Source organism: Pavona decussata, unplaced genomic scaffold (genome assembly GCF_977016875.1).
Source record: "Pavona decussata unplaced genomic scaffold, jaPavDecu1.1 SCAFFOLD_602, whole genome shotgun sequence".
Classification (NCBI taxonomy): Eukaryota; Metazoa; Cnidaria; class Anthozoa; order Scleractinia; family Agariciidae; genus Pavona; species Pavona decussata.
Window position 1 is genome coordinate 680,477 of NW_028145860.1, and position 21,326 is coordinate 701,802.

The window sequence follows — 21,326 nt, forward strand, 5'->3', positions numbered from 1 at the left end:
ACTTTGGTTCATATTTCAACGTAACTTTACCTTACCTACCCTGTTAACACCTAAGGCAAAACAACATTTTTTCCAGATCCAGGAATACAAACTCAATGTACAAGTATGATATACCATTTTAAAGCTTCTCATGAGTGTATTTCATAACTCATATAATTATAAATGAGAAAAGTTATGGCTTTGAGATGAATGGGCTTAAAACCAAAATTTAACATCTCAAAAACGTGTCAATCATTGTGTAAATTAGGTATACCCCTATAGCTTATTTTGCAGTTCTCAACATCTTCATTAATGTGAGAGATGTCTTAAGGACGGTGCCTACTATTGTTACTGCGCATACGTTCTGCGCATTTCGAGATACTCGGGTTTCCTATGGGGGGTACCTACTAATACAGGAATATTTTTGCGTGGTTTAAAACTATACGGAGAAAGCAGAACTTAGCAAATGCTTTTGGTATCTCATAAGAAAATTGGGGGTAACCATGCATTTTTCAGAGATAATTAAGCTTCAATTTAGGGAAAAATCCCATACATTGCTTTATATTTTGGCGGTTTTTAGAGATATTATTGCTTAGCTATCTCTGAAAAATGCATGGTTACCCCTAATTTTCTTTTTGGATTCCGATAGCCCTTGCTAAGATCTGCGCTTCCCGCATAGTCATAAACCGGACAAAAATACTTCGGTATTAGTAGGCACCGTCCTTAAGACCCACAACTTCTAGGGGAAAGTTGAAAAGTTATGGCGGTGGTCAACCTTATCACATATCGGAGTGGGTTAAGTTTTCATCCTTTTAATAAGAAGATTTTCACAAGACCACCTTGGTGTCAAAAATTCATAGAAATCTGTCAAATATTGACAGAGTTATGGCATTATGTGCCAATTGGCACTCTTAGGGATTAAAGGGTTAAACTTGCAATGCACAACTAAGAAAAATGTGCAATGGTAGTCTATCCATGAAGGTCTATGAGTCAAGGTCTCTGTTATACACCTGGGTGTAACTTACAGTAATTAGCATACCTCAGTGACCGACTATCGCGTAACGCGCAATCTGATTGGCTACACAGGTGCCGTCTATCCATCGACGGCAGTTTGTCAGACGCGCGCGATTTAGCGTGCATCATTGCACAAATGTATCAAAATTTATGAAATATAGAGATTTTTTTGCTTCAAAGATTGATCACTGAGGTATGCTAAAACAATTAGATGGCTCGCTCTCGGTTTCAGTCGCCTTTGATAGTTTATCAGCCGATAGAAACCTCGAGCTCGCCGTCTAATTGTTAAATAGATACCAACAACAAAACGCTAAGGGTTACCCTGTGATGGACAAGCATTCCACCAAGGGGGTAGTAATAGTCCATGCAATGCACAACTAAGAAAAATGTACAGTGGTAATCTATCCGTGAAGGTCTATGGGTCAAGGGTTCTGACTGTATAGTGTCACCCCAACTATAATGCTAACATACATGTATACAAATTGTACAATTAGCTTACCAACTGAATTGACCCAACAAATTATATTATCTTTGTCTCACAATGTACTTAGAACTCACTTTCTATGCAGGAAAATGGCTACCTGTCCGCTAACTTCAATTTCCATTGCTAATTGGCAAAATAGGGAAGGGCAGCAACAAAACCAACCTGTAATGCAAGTGAAAAAATTTTCTGAGTATAATTTACATGTATGTGTGCTAGATGTATAGCCAGTAGCCTCCAAACTTTCATTGGCAGTCATGTTTTAGCTAGAGGGAGGAATGAGGTTACCTGATTAGTTGGTACAATGGCATTGGCCAGTTTGTATGTTACGATATTTGTGTAACGTGTCAGGTGAAAATTGGCATGATTAAAAAAATCTGGCCACAGATTTTTATAAATCAGCTGGTTTTCATCTACTCATTTGTTTTCTTTGTCAAATTGGGCCAAGTAAAATTGACTAATCTGTCCATGTAAATAAACCTTTAGTTTTAAAAATTACAGACTTTGTCAAAATCGAAATCACAGAAACATTAGAACATACATACAATGGACATACCAAAAACATCAAAAAATCCATGGCCACCCAAAATCTTTTGCCAAAACACAAGACGATTGGTGTGGTAATCACAGTGCAAATATGAGCTCCTGCAGAAATAAACATTTAAAAGTCTTAATTCTCCTTACTTTAATTAAGGCCTACACAGTAGCTCAGAAAGGTTAACTTATTTTTATTTTATTTATTTATATTTACTGCCAGTTTTGACAATCTACAGCTGCATCAAGTCAGGGTAATATTATTGACTGCAACAATCATCCTGGCATATGTACATACTGACCCTCACTAATTCTAATAATAATAATAATAATAATAATAATAATAATAATAATAATAATAATAATAACAACAACAACACTAACAATAATAATGATAACAATACAGTCAAAGGAAAAGGAAGGGAGGGCTTTGCACATCACAGGACCAAGACCTGAGGGGCAATCGTATGGGCTGGAATGTAGTGCAGAAGATCTTTGACTGCAGTACAAAACCGATCTCATGACAATTTGTAACACAAGGAAGAAGCTAGGAGAACATCGGTGTCTGGAGACGTTTTGTGGATCAGATAAATGGAGAAAGATTATAAGTCTTTCTCTATAGCATAACAGCCATTTCATTAAAACATAAAGAAACTTCTTTATAATGTTTTAATAGAGCTTCCAATTAACCAAATTTAATTGTTTATAACATGTTTACATTGTAGGCTCATGAATTGCAAGGAAAACCGGCAAATGGAGGAACAACTGTTTAAGCAGAAATTAATGCAAACAAATGCAGTCTAAGCAGAACAACGAGCAAATGAACAAACAGGATGAGCAAACGGATAGCCAAATGACCAAGTTACTGATAAAATGGTCCAGAGAACACCCATCAGCATGAACAAAGAAACAGTTAAAACTGAGTGAATGAACTAATAGGGAAAGGATTTTAAGAAAAAAATTGGAGGGATGTAGCTGTGCTAGAAAGCGTCCAGTCTTTCCATACATTTCCCTGTATTTTTTTCCCACGAACCATTTTTCGTAGCAGTTCATGGCTGGTTCGCTATACAGACAAATGTATGGAAACTTCAAAACATGACTGGACGCTTTCAGGCACAGCTACATCCCTCCAATTTTTGTTCCTAAAATCCTTTTCCTAGTTCCAAAAGTTTCCAATTCATGAATTTTTCAGCATCGATGTTTTATGAAAATTATTTGACATTGGATTTCCATACAAACACTGTTATTTCAAGCCTGTTTTCCTACTCGTCAAAATGGCGTTGAAAACCATGATAAGGCCTATTGCGCAAGAAGTCAGCTATAAAGCAAGCCAAAAAATTATGAAATTATAGAAGGAAATTGTATCCCTTCAGATTTTTGTGTCTTGTTGTGAGACCATGAGACTGGCATGAACTGAAAACCATGGCAAAAACGTGAGACTTGAGAGGTCTGGAAACAGATTTTTGATAATGAAAGTTAAAGGGGAAGTATCACGCGAATTTGATGTCATTTCAAAACTCAAAAATGTTTGTCTGTCAATAGAAACATAAAATAATTGCCTAGATTTGTTATAAATTATCACCCTAGTGCAATTAAACTGTTGATTAGTGCCTCTGGCTAGAGAGAGAGTAGGTTGGAATGGATTGAAACTTGAAGAATGTTAGGCTAACTTTTTTCAAGTTCTTGCATTTTTGTTTTCAACATGCGCTAGAACAGATCACGAGTTGTTCTTTTCAAGAATTGAGTTGATCTCTTTCCTCTCGTTGCTTTAAAATTGTTTTGTAGCAAAGTGAAGGTCTTATTTCACCATTTTTAACCAAACAGGTCAAAAACCCCATGAGACTTTAAGCAAGAAAAATAAAAAAAGTTCACATTTCAGAAATATTTTAGGATATCCTGCTTTATGTTAACAAATCAGGTAATTATGTCTTTGTCTAGCTCTTCTATCAGAATCCAAATACTTACATGTTATAAGCTTACTGTAACTTGTTAGGTGGGTTCACACTAAAGACTCAAGTGCACTTGAAGTACCTAGTGTACCAACCTATTTACAATAGTCATCAAAATGATATTGTCATATTACTGAATGGAGGATCTCCTAGACAAGCTTAGAAAGGCTTCTGAGGCTCCCAGCTCAATATCATACGACGTTTGTTAAGAAATACTAATGAAATCTTACCTGACCCATCCACTGCAAAGCTCGGGTACCTGAGCTCGATGTTGCATGAGTCTACGCTTTTTGTGTTCAGCGGTTGTTTTTTTTGTGTTCAAAATGGCGGCTGACAGACGAAAATAAACAAGGTACGTGCAATGTAAGTATAATAGCAGCTTCTTTAGTATTCATTTAGAAAAGTATTTTTTAGGGGTACTCCATTTTAAGGGTAGTCTATCGGGGTAGTCCATACCGATCTGGTGGTCTGTGACTACATCAGAGATTTTACACGCAAACAAAAACATCGAACGTCGTTTGATTTACGTTTCCATCGAATGGCTAATATTTAAAATTTAAATTAAATGCCTGGAGCGTCTAGTAGAAATCGAATTAAAAATCACAAACAAATAAGCTTATTATTGCTCACCCTAACCATGTCCTCGTTCTTTAATCCACTACGGGACTGCGGACCGGGGTAGCACTCCAGTTGATACTTAGATCGATTACTTCATCCACTACGGGACTGCGGACCGCGGTAGCACTCCAGTTAAATAATTAGATCAATTACTTATTCATCGGGCCCAGTTGTTCAAAGCCCGATTAAGCTAATCCTGGATTACGTGAACTTTTATTCGAGTGTAATTGCTAATCGCTAAAGATTCTTTCAAATGATTTTTGGCCCTCAGTTTTGGCTTAGACTTTTCTTTACCTTTAGCTTGAAATTAGCCTTTAAAACCACTTTTAAAGAGCGAGATGAAAACGTCGGTTAACTTTTAATCGTAGATTAGCGTTAATCGGCTTTCGAACAACCCGGCGCTGTTGAGCGCGGTAGCACGGACCACAGGTTTCAAAATGTGCTTTGCGAGTGGACAGGTATTCTGAAATTGCTCCTTTGAAACAAACTGTAGCCCGCTTTGGCGAGTTGGACCCCCGCGATAAATGTTATTGTTATTAAGGATCGCGTTTACGGCAAACGGCAAACGTGAGATTCGCGTTTATGTTTTCTTGAAATAAAGAGTACAAAGATGAGAATAGTTCTGGCGTTTGATGCTAACGCAAACCTACTCGATTTGAGCAAGGGGCAAATGTAGGTTAAAATATTCACGTGGTCATATCTCATTATAATGTTTCTCAGTAATACCTTCTATCGCGCTAGAAGTGCACAATCCCTCTCTCAAAACCAAGCAGTAAATGAGATTCTTCGTTGATCCATTCTCTCAAGCAAAAGTGAGTTTTGACGGGAAAATCTGGAAAATTACAGGGACACTCTTCCTCATTCGGTGTGACTCCTTAAAGCTATGTTGTGATTGGTGGAAAGTGAAATAGACCCAAGGTCTATCTACACTTTTGTCTCATAAAAAAAATATATAAATAAAAAAATTAAGTAGCGCAAGCCAGTTCATAAGTCCACTCGAGTATTCGCCACTCTTTTAATTGTTCTGTAGACACCAAATTATTAAACTTGATCCTACTGAAGGGAAAAATACTTCAGAACACGTAAGAAAATTGCCAGGCGAAGAAAAAAGAAAAGGAAGCAAAATTTTCCGATAAACGCGATCATGTGGGGGTGATGTATGTTGTCGGTCGAGTAGGAAATTGTTGATGACGGCAAAGATGTTTTGTCCAACATAAAAGAACAGCTCACTTGAAAGTAAAAGAAACGATGTGCTAAATTCTATAAGATTGGAGTATGTTGAAGCTTAGGATCTCAAGATTCAGAAATTTGAGGAAGAATTATGCAAATACTCAACTTCCATAGAAATAAAGTTAACGTGATGTGTTTGTTATACGGCTGGATGGATCATAATTTAAAATTGTAAAACCAGACGCCTTCGACTTATAAAGACACCTTCAGTGTAAACTAGAAAACGTTTGTTTTAAAATTCGGAGATCAATACCTAGTCTTGTACCAACAAACAAATGTACGTCAACCGAAGTTAAGCAACGTAAAGTAATGCTATTTTCAAGTTACAATTCACGATTGTTTCGTAGAGACAAAAATCCTAAATCTTACTGAGCTCCCATTCCTCTTGGTGAATTAGGACATTTTCTATTATTTTGTCATAGCTGGCCGGCTAGGCACTGATATTAATAAAAAAAAAAGTTCTTCTCCAATTCAGTTGTTGTGCTGGACAAGTCACCAGTAAATGTTAAGGTGATCTGTCTGGTAAATCAGGAGTTTTTAATGTTTAAATGCTTTATTTGTTACATCACTCCAGATAAAACAAAATTTCTTATGGACGAAAGGCGAAATGACAACTTTTGAAATTCAGACTACGAAAGTGCACAAACTTCCTTACAGCGCCTCAAAAACATCCTCGTTTATCGTTCAACTATTATAAAAATTCAGCCATCAATTTGAGACTCATTTGACACCAATACGCCGGACGATTAACTACGAGGATGGGGGAAATCAAGCACTAAAACGAGCCGGAAAATCGGGTCGGTTGGTATTCTGTGCAGTTCCCTTAATAAGTGTTTACATCGTTAGCGAAGAGCTAAAATTTCTTAGCACATCACTGAGGACCTTGTTCATAAATTCTTGTTCTTAAAGTCCTAACATGTCTCCGAGGAGACCTCTCAGTACAAGCCCGGGGGTTTCTTAAGGTCTCCTCGCCACTTCCTACTTCTTCTTTTACTATTATTATTTACTCTTAACTTATGTACAATCCTAGTCTATTATTCATTGTAACTTTCTATGTTTGTATGTCGTGGTGAAAAAAAAAAACAAAACAAAAAAAGAAGAGAAATTCAGAATCGCGTTTGAAGCAAACGGCAAACGGGAAATTCACGGTTATGTTTTCTTGAAAAAATGAATACATAGATGAGAATAGTGGAAACCCTGAATTCTGGCCTTTGATGCTAACGCACAACTACTCAATTTTACTGAGAAACTGAAAACAGCGAGCGGCAAATATAGGATAAATATATATCAGTGGTCGTGCTGTTTTCCGTAAACAACTCTAAATCCCTCAATAGGACATGCGGGTAAGAATTGGTGACCACTTCAAAACAGACAATGATAAACTGAAGTCTCCGCGACGTTTCGTCGTATGAAGGGTAGAGACAGAATAATGATTCTCAAACTCATTAATCATTCATCAAGAGAAAACAAAGAAAATCATTACCGTGACCGTGGTTTGGATATGTGATCCTAATTACCATAAAATTTTGCCAACTTTAGCCTTGAATTTCTCCAAGAATTATTGATCATTTGAGAAGCCATATCAAACACTCGAAAGCGTGTTTCATCAGATATCCAAACACCTCGAAGTCGTTTAAAAAAACTCGGCTGCGCCTCGTTTTTTCAACCTACTTCTCAGTGTTTGGATATCTGATGAAACACTCTTCCTCGTGTTTGATATATTACTTGAAGAATCAAAGGGTTGCTGTTAATTATATTTTAGCCTCGTTTTATAACAAAGAGTAACAATCAAATTCTTCAAATTTGTAAGGAAAACTCCGGTCTCCAAGAAATTAAGTGCAATTCACATTGCACTTCCATCCAGTCGGACAGGATTCAGCTGACAGTTGTTTAAATTGAACAGTTATCATTGAAAGTCTTGACACCCTTATTCGTGAATCAATAAATTGTTAATGATTTCGAACAATGAATTAAACGACTTCCGATTCTTCCCTTGTATCATTTTTCTATCTTGCAACTGGCGTACTTCTCCTTTTATTTCCCGTTTTTCGTCGTAAAAGGGGACGGGAGATTAAAATAAGATATATCTGCATGCCCTTAAACTTATAATTAATATCTTCCTCAAGAGAGCCGGCTGCTCTTTCTCCCATGAAATTTATTCACATTTTAGTTAACTTTGACCACCAAAAGAATTTGCATATCAGTTCAACGTTTATTTGCACATCCCACAGCTGAATGAGATCACACGAATATTCAAGCATTGGATTCATTTAAGCCGGCGAATGGGCAAAGAGATAAATCGAAATGGAAGAAAAACCGCGAAAGAGAAAAGTCTCTGAAGAAATCGGTAAAGGAAAACAAAACGTTCTCGAAAGATTGAACCTGTTATATGGATGCACGCTCGAACTGTTCCACTACAAAGTTGTGTTCTTTGCGTGTTATGGTGCGTTTGCTTGCCTATACACTTTCATCCCGTTGTATTTCAAACAGTTAGGCTTGTCAGCCTCACAAACTGGGATACTCGTTGGTCTTCGACCATTGTGCCAAGCAATAGGGGCGCCATTTTGGGGCATTCTCGCGGATAAGTTCAAACGGCGGAAGGTGATTCTCTTCCTTGGTTCCTCTGCTTGGCTGATTAAGAATATGTTGATTATAGTCATACGACCAAAGCATCAAGTCTGCATAACAAAACCAGTGAATGACGCCTCATTACTTAACAATACCCTGCCATCGGTTGCATCGGTCACAAGTCTTCTTCTTGACAAACACAAGGAATTCCTACGAGTGGACAATGAAGAGCTCGCGGACATATTCTACATTTTTTTGGTTCTGGTGATTGTAGGGGAGTTGTTTGGTTCGATTGTTCATCCGCTGTTGGATGGCTGCACCGTTGATTACCTTGGAGATGACAGGAAAGTATACGGACGGATTCGCTTATGGGGATCCGTGGGTATGGTCTTGACAAACTTCATGGCCGGTATGATTATAAATCACTACACCTATCAATACTGCGGGGAGGTCCGCAAACACTATGCAATTGCCTTCTACATTTTCGCCGCTTTTATGGCGATCATGATCGTAAGCCTTTTCTTTTTGAAAATCGTGTATTCTGATACACCAAAAGAGTCCCTGACGGGGGTGAAGAACTTGTTCAATTCCCCGTTGAAGGTCTCCTTCTGGTTCGTGGCGATTGTCATTGGAATAGGCGATGGATTTCAAGCCGATTTCAACTCTTGGTTTCTTGATGATCTTAAGGCGACATCATTTCAGGTAGATATTGAACAATTATCCAGCGATATCGCGCGGAATATCGCCTGATACTTAGCCAACGAGTCCGTTGGCTGAGCATGAGTTGGCTAAAAATTTTCCGCAAGATTAAGCAGGATAGTTGTTTTATTATTCAACATATTGATAACAAAGTCAAGTTTTATAGCAGAGAATTAAAGAAAAAAATTTTTTTCTTCCCGCCACACAAAATTACGTATATCGTAGGATACTGTTGAAATATTTGACCAGTGTTACAAATGTTGAAAAATGACACATAATGCGTGGTTCAAAACTCCGTCCCTTAGCTTGCTCCGAGTTTTCAGATTACTGAATCATGAGGAACGAAGGAAAGATGTCTGGCGATTTGAAAAACATATCTTTAAGGACGGTGCCTACTAATACCGAAGTATTTTTGTGTGGTTTATGACTATGCGGGAAAATCAGTTCTTAGCAAGGGTTACTGGAATCCAAAAAGAAAATTGGGTTTAACCACCCCTTTTTTTTTTAGAGATAATTAAGCAACAACTATTCTAAAAAGCCGTAAAATACAAATCAGTGTATGGCGTTTTTTTTTTCCAAATTGAAGCTTTATTATCTCTTAAAAATGCATGGTTACCCCAATTTTCATTTTGGATACCAAGTGCACTTGCTGAGTTCTACTTTCTCCGCTTAGTTTTAAACCGCGCAAAAATATCCCAGTATTAGTAGGCACCACCCATAGGAAACCCGAGTATCTCGAGATGCGCAGAACGTATGTGCAGTAGCGAGATAGAGATCGGTAGCACTATTTAACATTGCCATATTTTTTCTTTTCCTTCCTACGCCCCTCGTGATTGGAGCTACTGGAAACAGACCACAGTGGATTCTCTCAAAGTGGACGCAAAAAAGAAAACTGAGCTTGGTCGGTAGAATGCTGACAAATAAAAGTCTTTTCCGATGGTGTCCGCCTTTGTGAGAGCCGTTCACTGAACTCCATGCCCTGTGGTCTGTTTCAGTTGGTCAAATCACGAACGGCGTAGGAAGGAAAAGATACAATATGGTATTTAAGGTAGACTTATCGATCTCCCTTTTTTCCAGTTTAGATTATCTTCGACTAACCTTATGAGGCGCGATGAGGCTTATAGGGGCAGTGCCACGTTGAATTGCCAAAAAACGTATTTGGATCGTTGGAATCGTTAAAATGATGGTTCAATTTTGTTAACAATAACCCTACTACTAGTACAATATCAAAGATACTAGTATTAATTATGTTTGACTGAGGATGGCTAGAATGGAAATGGTTTACGTCTTGAAAACGGCGTGGCCTTTTTTTTACAAGGTTTTTTCTCAGGTGTATTTTAGAGAAGTGGCCAAGACCTGATTGTTATTTGTTCTTCATCGGAGAAATAATATTTTCTTGCAAGTTCTGGACAATTGAAATTCGGAAACAACATGAAATTGTTCAGAACAATTTCATGTTAAATATTTGAGCTGCTTTGACCAAAATACAACAAAATTGCCGTGAAAGTTCCTCCACAAGGGTGGATACAGGATGAAATATATAACGACAGTGGCAAATGTAATGAGCTGTTTTTGAGGGAGGAGGATGGGGAGAGGAAAGATGAGAGAAATATTGAAGTCTGAAGTAAAACTGATTTCTGACCTTGAGCCAAGTGTTACCGCTAATCAAGTGCAATAATTGCAGGTGGGTCTGGCGGCAGCATTGCACTTCATCAACAGTGCTCTGTTTTTCTATCTCGCGAATTATATCCTGGAAGTGCTTGGTTATAACAAGACTATCGTAGTCGGGATCGCCTCGTACTCGGTGGTGTTCGTGTGTTATTCGTTTACTCGAAGCCCGTGGGTTGCAGTTGTCCTTTTTACTTTCATGGGAGGAGTGTTTGCTGTCACGTGGACGGCATGCGTGGCGTATGTGGGGTCGATATCGACTGTTATTGGCTTGGGAGCAGCAGCACAAGGTATACACTACAGCGCGCATATAAGTTACAATGATGCACGCTTTTGAATTTCCTCCCTCACTCGCGCTAATACGTACTGCCTTCACACGAGGATCTTCTCAATAATTTTCAATGAAAGAGAAAGCACAGGTCATATGATCATTTAGAATACTACATTGCAAAAGCCTGCTCATTCTCACATGGGTTGGTTTGGTGTACGAGCAATTCACACATTGAAATTAGAGCTAGTTTGTCCGTCATTTATCAAGACAAATTTGCCTTCAAACACCATTTCAGTCCCCGCTGGGACCCATTTTTAGAGTTATGTGCGAATCAGTCCCTGAGATTAAGCTAATTTGCCCGCAATGTAGGAGAGCCAAATAAGGTCCGTCCACAAAATAAGCACCAAAACGACCCCAATGTTTGGACTGAAAGAGAACTTTTGAATTTAGATTGCATGTCAGCTATTAATTTTCCTTCACTCAAAACATTTTTTTGAGCTGATCTAGGATAAGCGTTAACATCTCATTCAGAACTAAAATACATAAATGAGATTTCATCTAAACTGTTTTTACTGTTTAGTTTTAGCGCTCATGTATACTTTTTGAGGTCGACCCTTGTAAGGGACCTTGTGTCTTATTGTTGATTGTCCATGGGTTTTGTCCCTCGATATATAAATAAATAAATAAATAAATAATAAATAAATAGATAAATAAATAAATAAATAAATAAATAAATAAATAAATAAGTAAGCTGCACTGTAAATTCTTTTCAGTGCTAACTTGGCTTTCCTAAATTAGGGCCAAAGGGCTGAAATGTCTCTAAGGATAAAATGATTTGGAGATTGGGCTGAAATTTTCATAATGCCATTTCTCCTCAAATTCTGACCAAAATGGTCCTATAGAAGGAAATAATCTAAAAAAAGAGCAAGGCTGATTTCACGGTCAGGGAAGTATATTTTCCAATATTTCGAAAGGCACGGCCTTTCTTCTTCAGGGTATGTTTGAGACTCAAAAAAGAAGAAGGGATTGAATCAGCTCTTGGGTCAAGAGGGCTAAATTGACACTATGGGGCTGAAACAGGCTCTTTTCCAGCTGCTCTATCGAGTCTGGTCTTTGTTCCTCCCCAAAGTGGAGGAAATGAATGGGCGCGTATCCTTATCAGGACGTAGCGGCATACACGGTAGCTCGGTACAGAACGCGAACGTAAGCCTGTAACGTGATTACAGGAACGCGGGCTAATTTCCTGGTACTGCGCCGGGGAAGTCACAGAACGTTTGGAAAGCCAGGTTTCAATTCTTATTTTAATTCATTCTAATCTCACAGGAATCCTGAATGGTCTTTTCGTGGGTGTCGGAAGTGGAAGCGGAACCATGATAGGTGGTTTATTGGTCGGTCAGATAGGAATTCGGACAACCTACAGACTGTTTGCTGCCTTCCTCGCCTTGGCCGTGTTCTTGTTCCTTGCTTGTCAGTGGCAAGGGCGAAACACTGATGAAGATGGCGGTGATTCAACGTCAAGTTATCGAGCGGTACCAAGTCAAGAAGAAGACGCTGACGAAGAATAATGAACTTACAATACACGTTTATTTAATTAAAAAACACGTATGCAGATCCCACGCTGACTGAATTTGGATTAAAATGTATGAAAACGTTTTGCACAAGAAATAAGATGTAAGGCACTTGGCCTAGAAGACAGCGTAACATTTAAAAGTTTGTATGAATATTTAACGAACGTATTTGGGAGAATGATGTATTTTTTCAGTGACTGACACAGGCATGCTCGGTAAAGGTAAATCCGAGTGCTCCTATCAGGAGTCGAATCTGAGACTTTCTGATTACTAGTTCCGAAGCTCTACCACTGAGCTATAGGAGACCCTGAGAACTAGGCCATTAAATGAAAAAAGTCCTACAAAAAACGCCTTTTCTTGCCTCCCTGATTCATTTCTTATGAATTATTAAGATCTACAATCAGCTCTCGCTGAAGCGAGCACTGTTTGGACTATAGTTCTATATGCAACCCTTAGGGATGCGTTAGAGTTTTGCTGGAGGACTGAAAAAATCGGACTGTGACTACCCTGGATAAAAGAGGTTGTTTCTCGCGCACCATTGAAGACTCGGGATCGACATGCCTTCGACAGAACCGGAAACCGCGCAGCCATGCCTCTAGCGCCCAGGGTAGACCTAGCCTATATCGCAGACGTTCTTTGGCTCGTCACGTCAGGCGGTCACGCACTCCTCGTGGGGAGGAGTGCGTGACGTGACGAGCCTAAGAACTTCTGCATACGAGGCTAGGGTAGACCGCAAGGTAGACCGTGACAAGCCAACACAGATGTCTGCCTTAAAGCGATAACTGTATTAGGTCGCTCTAAGTTTAGAGCGATTACAACCAGATTTATTTTCACTGTTGCATTGTTATACCGTATATATTGTTTTACCGTATATAAAAACCTCTGGAATGTAGGAGACCTAGGAAGAATAGGCCTTATCACGGTTTTCGACGCTTACTGGCACAGCTACATCCCTCCAATTTTTTTCCTAAAATTCTTTTCCTAGTGCCAAAAGTTTCCAATTCATGAATTTTTCAGAAGCGATGTTTAATGAAAATTATTTGACATCGGATTCCCATACAAACACTGTTATTTCAGAAGTGTTTGCCTACTCGTCAAAATGGCGTCGAAAATCGTGATAAGGCCTATTCCTTAGCACGTACTTGTCCTTAGTAGATAGTGTGACGACCAGCGTTGCGTGATGTTTTTTTCTGGTCGAGGCGCAGTACAAAGATGGGATAATATTGACTATTGCCTAGCCCTCTTGGAATTAAGGCGATTTCAAATATCTCAAGACGCCTTTTTGTTAGAATGAGGGATGTAATGAGGAAGTGCTCTCGCCCGTTATGATGTCTTGGCTAAGATAAGCTTCAATGAAATTCTGTGCTTTATGAAGCGTTTGACAAGTCATAGTTTACACTCGCGTGTCCAAGACAAAACCTGTCAGGTTTTTCCTTGACACACCACCTTGTTAAACTGGTAAAACAAAACTTGTCAACTGGACAAGCTAGTTTCAATTTTCCTCGAGAAGTCCGGCTGTAAAAAACCTTGCTGAGTGACAAAGACAGACTTGCTCGTGCGGTTGAGGTTGAACCCAAGTCTTATAATAACTTGACATGTTTTATATTCGCGTGTGTACGACAAACTTTGCTTAGTGTTTCCTTTCTAACGTGGCAGAAAAGTTTTTCTTTAAAGGGAACGTCCACTCTTATAACACATTCACGTTAAATTGTTGGAAATATTGTCTGAAGTTGTATCCCGGGTGCCAGAGACTTTCATGCGCGGTTCTTGGTTTCGGTCAAGTCCTTGTTTCACATGTGAAGGAGCACGCCTTCGTTTGGAACCAGCCTTATCGCGGCTCGTTCATAAGCGTACGGAGCATGGGGCGGGGCGGGGTGGGAGAGCCTGCTGCTTCTCTTTACTAGAAGCCAAGGAAATTACTGATTTTATTCGGGCAAAACTGGTATGATATTCGTGTTCCAAATTTTCCTCAAAATATATATTTGTAATTTACTGCTAAGAAAAGAAAAACAATTCTGCATGCAACTTCATGAAAAACGATCGTAGGATCACGTATTTTGTGATTTATCAGTTTTAAAAGAGTTGTAAATAGCCTAAGCCTGTTCCAGGCTTGCACTGTGGAGAGCGAAAAAAGGGTAGGGTCGACATGTATACGCGAAAAAATTACATTACAATCCTCTCTCCCCTTTTCCCCCGCCATATTTTTCGTCGCTTCAGTTAGGGAAGTGGTCAAAATTACTATACTCTAACAGGACCGACTAACCCACAAAATAGATAGTTATCGCTGCCTGCAGCCCCCTTACTCAACCTCAAAACGGATGGTGTCTTTATATATTGGATAGCCACCACTCTATCCAGCAGTAAAAAAATGGAAATGAGATTCAAACCTCACTTTTCTTGTTTATCCGAGCAATGCTGATCAACTCTTTTAAGCTGAATATTTCCGTGTTAACTCAAATTTTTAAGCCAATAAAATTTTGTCGGTAATGTTTATGAGATAGATGGTATCTTTAATAACTCCCCTACCCCAGACAAGGTGCTTCCTCTTCAAACAAACTTTTTATGACCAGTTCTCTTATCTTTGATCCCCCCCCTCCCCCCGTTATGTGGATGCTTGTGAAGGGCTACTGGGTATAAGCTTAAACATCCCATTGCTGAAAACCATCGAAAGTACATGTATCAAATTCAGTTCGGATTCTCTACAGGCCAGAAAGCACTGAACTCCCAACCTCGGTCCCAGGCCTTTTTCCCTTTAAAATTTCCCCTCCCAATATTAAAGGGAGAAAGCCCTGGGAACGAGGTTGCTGAACTCCTATAGAGAATAATCTTAGCTAACAATACAATAGAGCCTGGGTAGTCAAATAAAACAAAGATTAAAATCCTAGAATGGCTCGTCAAACTTCAAAGAAATTCTCGCATAGTTGATCCAGTTCTACACAGTCAAAACTAGACATGTTTTCTGGGCAGCGGAGAGCCCGAGCATAAGGAGGATTGAAGACTCAAGTCTCGGACACCGCCTCCACCCCCTTCGGCAGCTCAAATCAAAGAGGCATTGCATAGTCATTAGTAAAAATCCTCACTCAACACGCAAATTTTGTCAATCTTTCAATGGCTATTTAGTTTTGTTTGTCTACTCAGTATGTATTTTGTATTTTTCTATTTTTTTATTATATTTATTATTTTTTATTTATATTTATTAATTATATTTTTGCTTTCTTTTGCCACGTTGTAATTAGTTATATGCTCTTCATTTATTGTTACGTTTTTAATTAGCAATATTCTAAACACTACTGATTAAATCCTTCTTGCATTTATATCACACCCACCAGCCTTGTACTGAAGATGGATGGAATATCCGAAGTAGCTCGAATTCGGCTTCTTCTTTGAAAAGCGATCGATAAAATAAGCTACTAGTTCTAAAATCGTAATACCCAATTGCCAAACTACCCACAAAGGATCAAACATTTCTAATGCAAAACAGAAAACAATTCCATTCTGTTTCCTAGGCAATACTCGGTTCTTTTAAAATACCTACTCGTAATTAGTTTATTATTCCGCTATTTTTTCGCACTTACTAAGGCTCAGTTACATATTCATGCACTGACTAGCGCGCTTTTTATCATTCGTCAACGGCTGCAGACTGGTAGCAGAAAGCTCATTTCTTTAAGGATATTTTTAACCAGAGAACCTTTTTGGCTTTTAATTGTTGATAGGATTAAGCAAAAGGGGATCTTGGATTTAAATTCAAAACATATTTAATTTCCAGTTGACCTGAGAATTATTTTTCTAAAGCTTCTTTACCAATTGTTCCAAGAGACTGACGGTGGAGTAAACCGATCTTGTCTTCATGGAATCAGACACCAAACGAACCAGCCATCTGCAGAAACATGAGGATGATAAAAGGAGCATCTTTGGCCGTCTTCTAGACGCTGTGCAAAGTGACAGAGATTTTATTCCCTACAAACTATTATACGCGACCATTTATGGTGCGGGTGGTTGTCTTATACCGTATCTTCCTTTGTGCTTCAAACAACTCGGATTTTCAGCTGTCGAAACTGGTATCTTGGTCAGCATTCGCCCTTTATGTTTAGCTCTTATTTCACCTTTTTGGGGCCTCCTCGCAGACAGGCATCAAAAGCGAAGGTATGTTTTATTCATGGGAGCATTAGCTTGGACATTGAAGACAATGCTCATACTAGCTGTTCAACCAAGGCATCAAGAATGCCTTGTAATCCATCAAAATAACTCAATGTCAAACTTTGCACTTAGCGAGAACCTTGTTCGTGGAAGGCAACCACTGCTTGACTCAAAAATGATGAATCGTGTTTTTAACTGGAAGATGTTTATGACAAAGCGTAATTCACACACAAGAAATAAGCAGAAAGATATAGTATCACCTGGATTTATGAAAACGCCCAAAACGCGAAACGAGAAGGATTACAACAGTAGTGGACGACGTTTTCCAAGCTGGCTGACACCGAACAAGACTCTAAACCTTCGTCCAGTGGTCTTAAAGCTTCTGCCCTTTACAGTCTTAACATTAATAACGGAGAAATGATAGTTATCCTTTACATTCTCCCGGCTCTGACCATACTTGGCGAGATATTTTCCGCCATACTTCATCCCGTGGCTGATGGATGTCTCATTGATTGTCTAGGAGACCAAAGAAGTCGTTATGGGCGGATCCGATTATGGAGTTCATTTGCTATCTCCTTGGGCACGTTAGCAATTGGACTTTTTATAAATGAATCAACTTACTACTACTGCGGACAACTACAGAATTGCCTTTTACTTCTTTGCTGCACAAATGGCAATCGGTTTTGTCAGCATCTTCTTCATCAAGATTGTCTATTGCTGCAAGTCATCAAACAAAGCTACCGTTAATGGAATCAGACGCCTGTTCACTTCTTTGCAAAAAACCACGTTTTGGATCACGTCCATTTGCCTTGGGATTCTAGAAGGATTTCAAACGGAATTTACTACGTGGTTTTTAGATGACCTGGGAGCCTCTTCAGTTATTGTAGGTCTGGCGGCAAGCTCCCACTACGCCTTCACCGCGGTGGTGTTTTTCCTGGCAAACTATGTATTAGATTTTCTAAGTTACGCCAATATGATAAGCCTTAGCTTGGCCGTGTACGCTGTAATTTTTGCATGCTTTACCGTCATTCAGGCCCCATGGCTTGGTCTCATTTTGCACGCTTTGGCTGGCAGTGGTTTCGCAATTTCGTGGGTGCCAAGCGTGGCATACGTCGGATTGAAATCTTCATCAGCTGGATTAGGAGCTTCTGCACAAGGCAATGTGCCTCTGAGGTGCTAGTTCTTGTCCTCATATCCCGCCAGCACGGCCAGAAACTTTTCAGGGCGCGTCAGTGCTGAGGCCTCTCCTGTTTTGTTGCCAGAATATTCTTGCGAAGAAAATGGGGACTGCATCAGTTTGAAAGGGACGTGCTTCAGCTACGACTGAAAATCTCATCCCAAAACAAGATGAGAAATTTACATACATGTGTCATTGTTACTTTTACCGTTTCCTAGGTGGTATGAGATTTTGGAACCAGTTGGTTAAAACTGATAGAAATACAAAACCAACAGGGATACTGGCAACATTTACCATTCTTGATACAGTACAGCTGGTGGGGTGAACCTACTATCATGACCGAGATAGTTATTACTGCACAGCATAAAGCTGAAGTATGCTTATATATCGTTTTATAGTGCAAATGACGCCATAGTGATGAAACCGGTTTCCATTGTGGACTATTTTGTTCCCTACCATAAGAAAGTGAACATTTTACACTGACCTTAAAAAGTGTGAAAAAGTGTTCATCTGACCGGTTTATTTGGCTGGGCTAGAATACGAGCAGTCGTACTTTAGTCCTCAAATCCTACCCATTAGTGGCATTCCCCATAGGCTCAATCTTCAGCCTTGTGTGTCACGATGCGTCTGCGCGGGTGGGAAGACTGCAGGCGCTTGGAGCCACCCTCGGCTAGAGACTGAACCTACGTTTGTCGCGGTTCTCGTCTTCGTCATTTGCTGAATCAGTAATCCAACGTACGCTTAATAAATTAGTAGAAATAAGAAAGAGACTACTCACAGTCGACGACTTTGCGCACACGTAAGATTCCTTTCAAAGCAGAGATTCGTTTCACGGTGTCTCCTTACAAGAGGAACATCGTTTTCTGTTGTTTTCTTACCGTCAGTGATTGAATATGTACTTTTCAATAGCAATGCACAAACAAAAAACAAACCATAGTGTAATTCGACAGCGCATGCAGAAAGTGAACCCAGTAAACATTGTTACTGAAGTCATTAACGAGGATTATTAAACTCTGGTTGCAAAGTATGAGTTGAACGTTTCATTGTGTGTTTCCTTTTGTTTATGCATACCAAACCAACCACCCAGGTCAGTTGTAAAATACAAGTGTAAATGTTTTATTAAATTGACCCATGGGCCGAAGTAATGCCAATACTTCCGTTTTTACATCTCTTTCACAGGAATTCTGTTTGGTCTATACATGGGTGCAGGTTTGGGAGGCGGTGCCATCTTTTTTTGAACTCTTATCAGCTTCATTGGCATTCGAGCAGCTTATCAACTGCTTGCGGGTTCTCGCCTTCCTAATATTGATCATGTATAATGTGATATCTCGCCTTGGAAATGAAGACGATGATGAAGAGGAGTGTGAAGTGCAATATCAAGGAGTATCGATTGAAGAACCGGAAGATACGATCATGAAATGACAAATTTATAAATCAGTACACGGTAATTCAAAAAGCAATTAACGCTAGTCCAACGTTAAAGTTAACCAACTACCTAGTTGGAAAGGTTTTTTAAAGGTAAATTTAAGCTAAAGGTAGAAAAAATGTAAGTCAGATTCAAAAGTTAAGGACCGTAATTTTTGAGAAAACGTTTTTTGAATAGAAATTAAAATGGCCAGTCTCTGAACTACCCAGCCCAGATTGCTTGCAACCATCAGATTTTTAATGAGGCCTTATCACGGTTTTCGACGCCATTTTGACGGGTAGGCAAAAAGGCTTGAAATAACAGTGTTTGTATGGGAATCCGATGTCTAATAATTTTCATAAAACATTGCTTCTGAAAAATTCATGAATTGGAAACATTTTGTACTAGGAAAAGGATTTTAAGAACAAAATTGGAGGGATGTAGCTGTGACAGAAAGCCTCCAGTCGTGTTTTGAACTTTCCATACATTTCCCTGTATTTTTTCCCGCAATCTATTTTTAGCAGCAGCTCACGGCTGGTTCGCTATACAGACAAATGTATGGAAAGTTCAAAACACGACTGGACGCTTTCTGTCACAGCTACATCCCTCCAATTTTGTTCTTAAAATCCTTTTTCTAGTGCCAAAAGTTTCCAATTCATGAATTTTTCAGAAGTGATGTTTGATGAAAATTATTTGACATCGGATTTCCATACAAACACTGTTATTTCAAGCCTGTTTGCCTACCCGTCAAAATGGCGTCGAAAACCGTGATAAGGCCTATTAGAGGGACAGTGTCCTACTAAGCCTGTGGAAACCGGTTAATGCAGTCAACGTACTCCGTAACGATCTGGTCGAATTACACGACTCATACTCTCAATATGGTTAAAATATCTATGCCAGTCGCTTTCAATGTCCATAAAATACCTATCTATATTAACTTTTTCTCTACAGAAGTTAATGGTAATTACTACCTACTTGGCGACACCGAAAAGGGAGTAGAGGAAGCTCTTGAATATCTCCTTCCACTTTATGGCCATCTCCAGTTTTCTCTCCTTGCGTCCGCTGTCACATGTACGCAGAAAAGCTAAACCTAAATGCAAGGAATTATTAGCTTAGTAAGGGGCAATTAAAAAGTACGCGATTAGTAAGATTAAACTCTTGCCTGTTCAGTTCTTTTAACGAGTGCGCCACATAACTGTTTAATTGATTATTAATAACTGTTCCTTCTTTTTTTCTTTTTCACTTTCTATCCTTTTTCTTTTCTCTGCTGGTCACCACTCTTTCCACAAAGGACATGTCACACAGAAACCTGTCACACTTTTCAATATCGCTCTCAAACTATGAAGCACGATCTAGTAATTTACTGACAGTGTGAATGACTTAGGCTGGGAAAGATTGAACCATAGGAGCGCACAAAATTGTCATTAATATTCCTCTATCATATCTAAGAGAGATTTTCAAGAAAGAATCTCTATAACTTGAGAAATCCATCAATTTATTTGCATATTCCTAAACCTAATTTGGAGATTGCTAAATGTAGCCTTCACTTTAGAGGATAGATCTGTCCTCCGGAACAACATCCCTGTCGAAGCAAGAGTTCAGCTGGGATAGCCTAAGTACTTTGCAATCCTACTTACTATATAATAGAAACCTTTTTTCAGTAAATTATGATTCTAGGGTATATTTTGAAAACACTGTAATTATTATTGAGGTAGCTAGTACAGATCGCAAAATTAATATGATAATGATGATGATGACGAACACTTATTTTATGTACTATTTTTTTTTCAGTTCGTATTGTAATTTTTTTGCAACATAAATATAAGTTGGCAAGTTGTACAAAAACCCCGAAAAAAAAACTTTCCCCAGTGTAACTTGCCCTGAAATGCACATTGTCACACGCCTCGCGGCTATTGTTTGTTATCGCCGGTGCTGTGAGGATTAGAATAAGATATTTACTTCGTCACGGTTACTGGAACACAACGTTGTAAGACGAAGCGCAGGGTATTTTTTTTTATACTGACCCCA

General features: G+C 39.0%; 1 protein-coding gene and 1 pseudogene across 2 annotated transcripts; both read left to right on the top strand.

Moving 5' to 3' along the window:
* The first annotated feature begins 4,266 nt into the window (after positions 1-4,266).
* On the top strand, positions 4,267-12,931 carry LOC146449213 (major facilitator superfamily domain-containing protein 6-like). Of its 2 annotated transcripts, none has more exons than XM_085101502.1 (4): positions 4,267-4,309; positions 8,037-9,075; positions 10,757-11,030; positions 12,335-12,931. In XM_085101502.1, exons 2-4 carry the CDS (start codon positions 8,110-8,112, stop codon positions 12,574-12,576), a joined length of 1,482 nt encoding a protein of 493 aa, XP_084957628.1. In that variant the 5' UTR covers positions 4,267-4,309; positions 8,037-8,109; the 3' UTR covers positions 12,577-12,931. The 2 variants fall into 2 exon arrangements, with proteins under 2 accessions (XP_084957628.1, XP_084957627.1); XM_085101501.1 differs by having other exon boundaries at positions 4,272-4,320.
* A 3,495-nt stretch (positions 12,932-16,426) lies between these two features.
* Positions 16,427-19,315, top strand: LOC146449214 (major facilitator superfamily domain-containing protein 6-like; annotated as a pseudogene).
* The last annotated feature ends 2,011 nt before the right edge of the window (positions 19,316-21,326 follow it).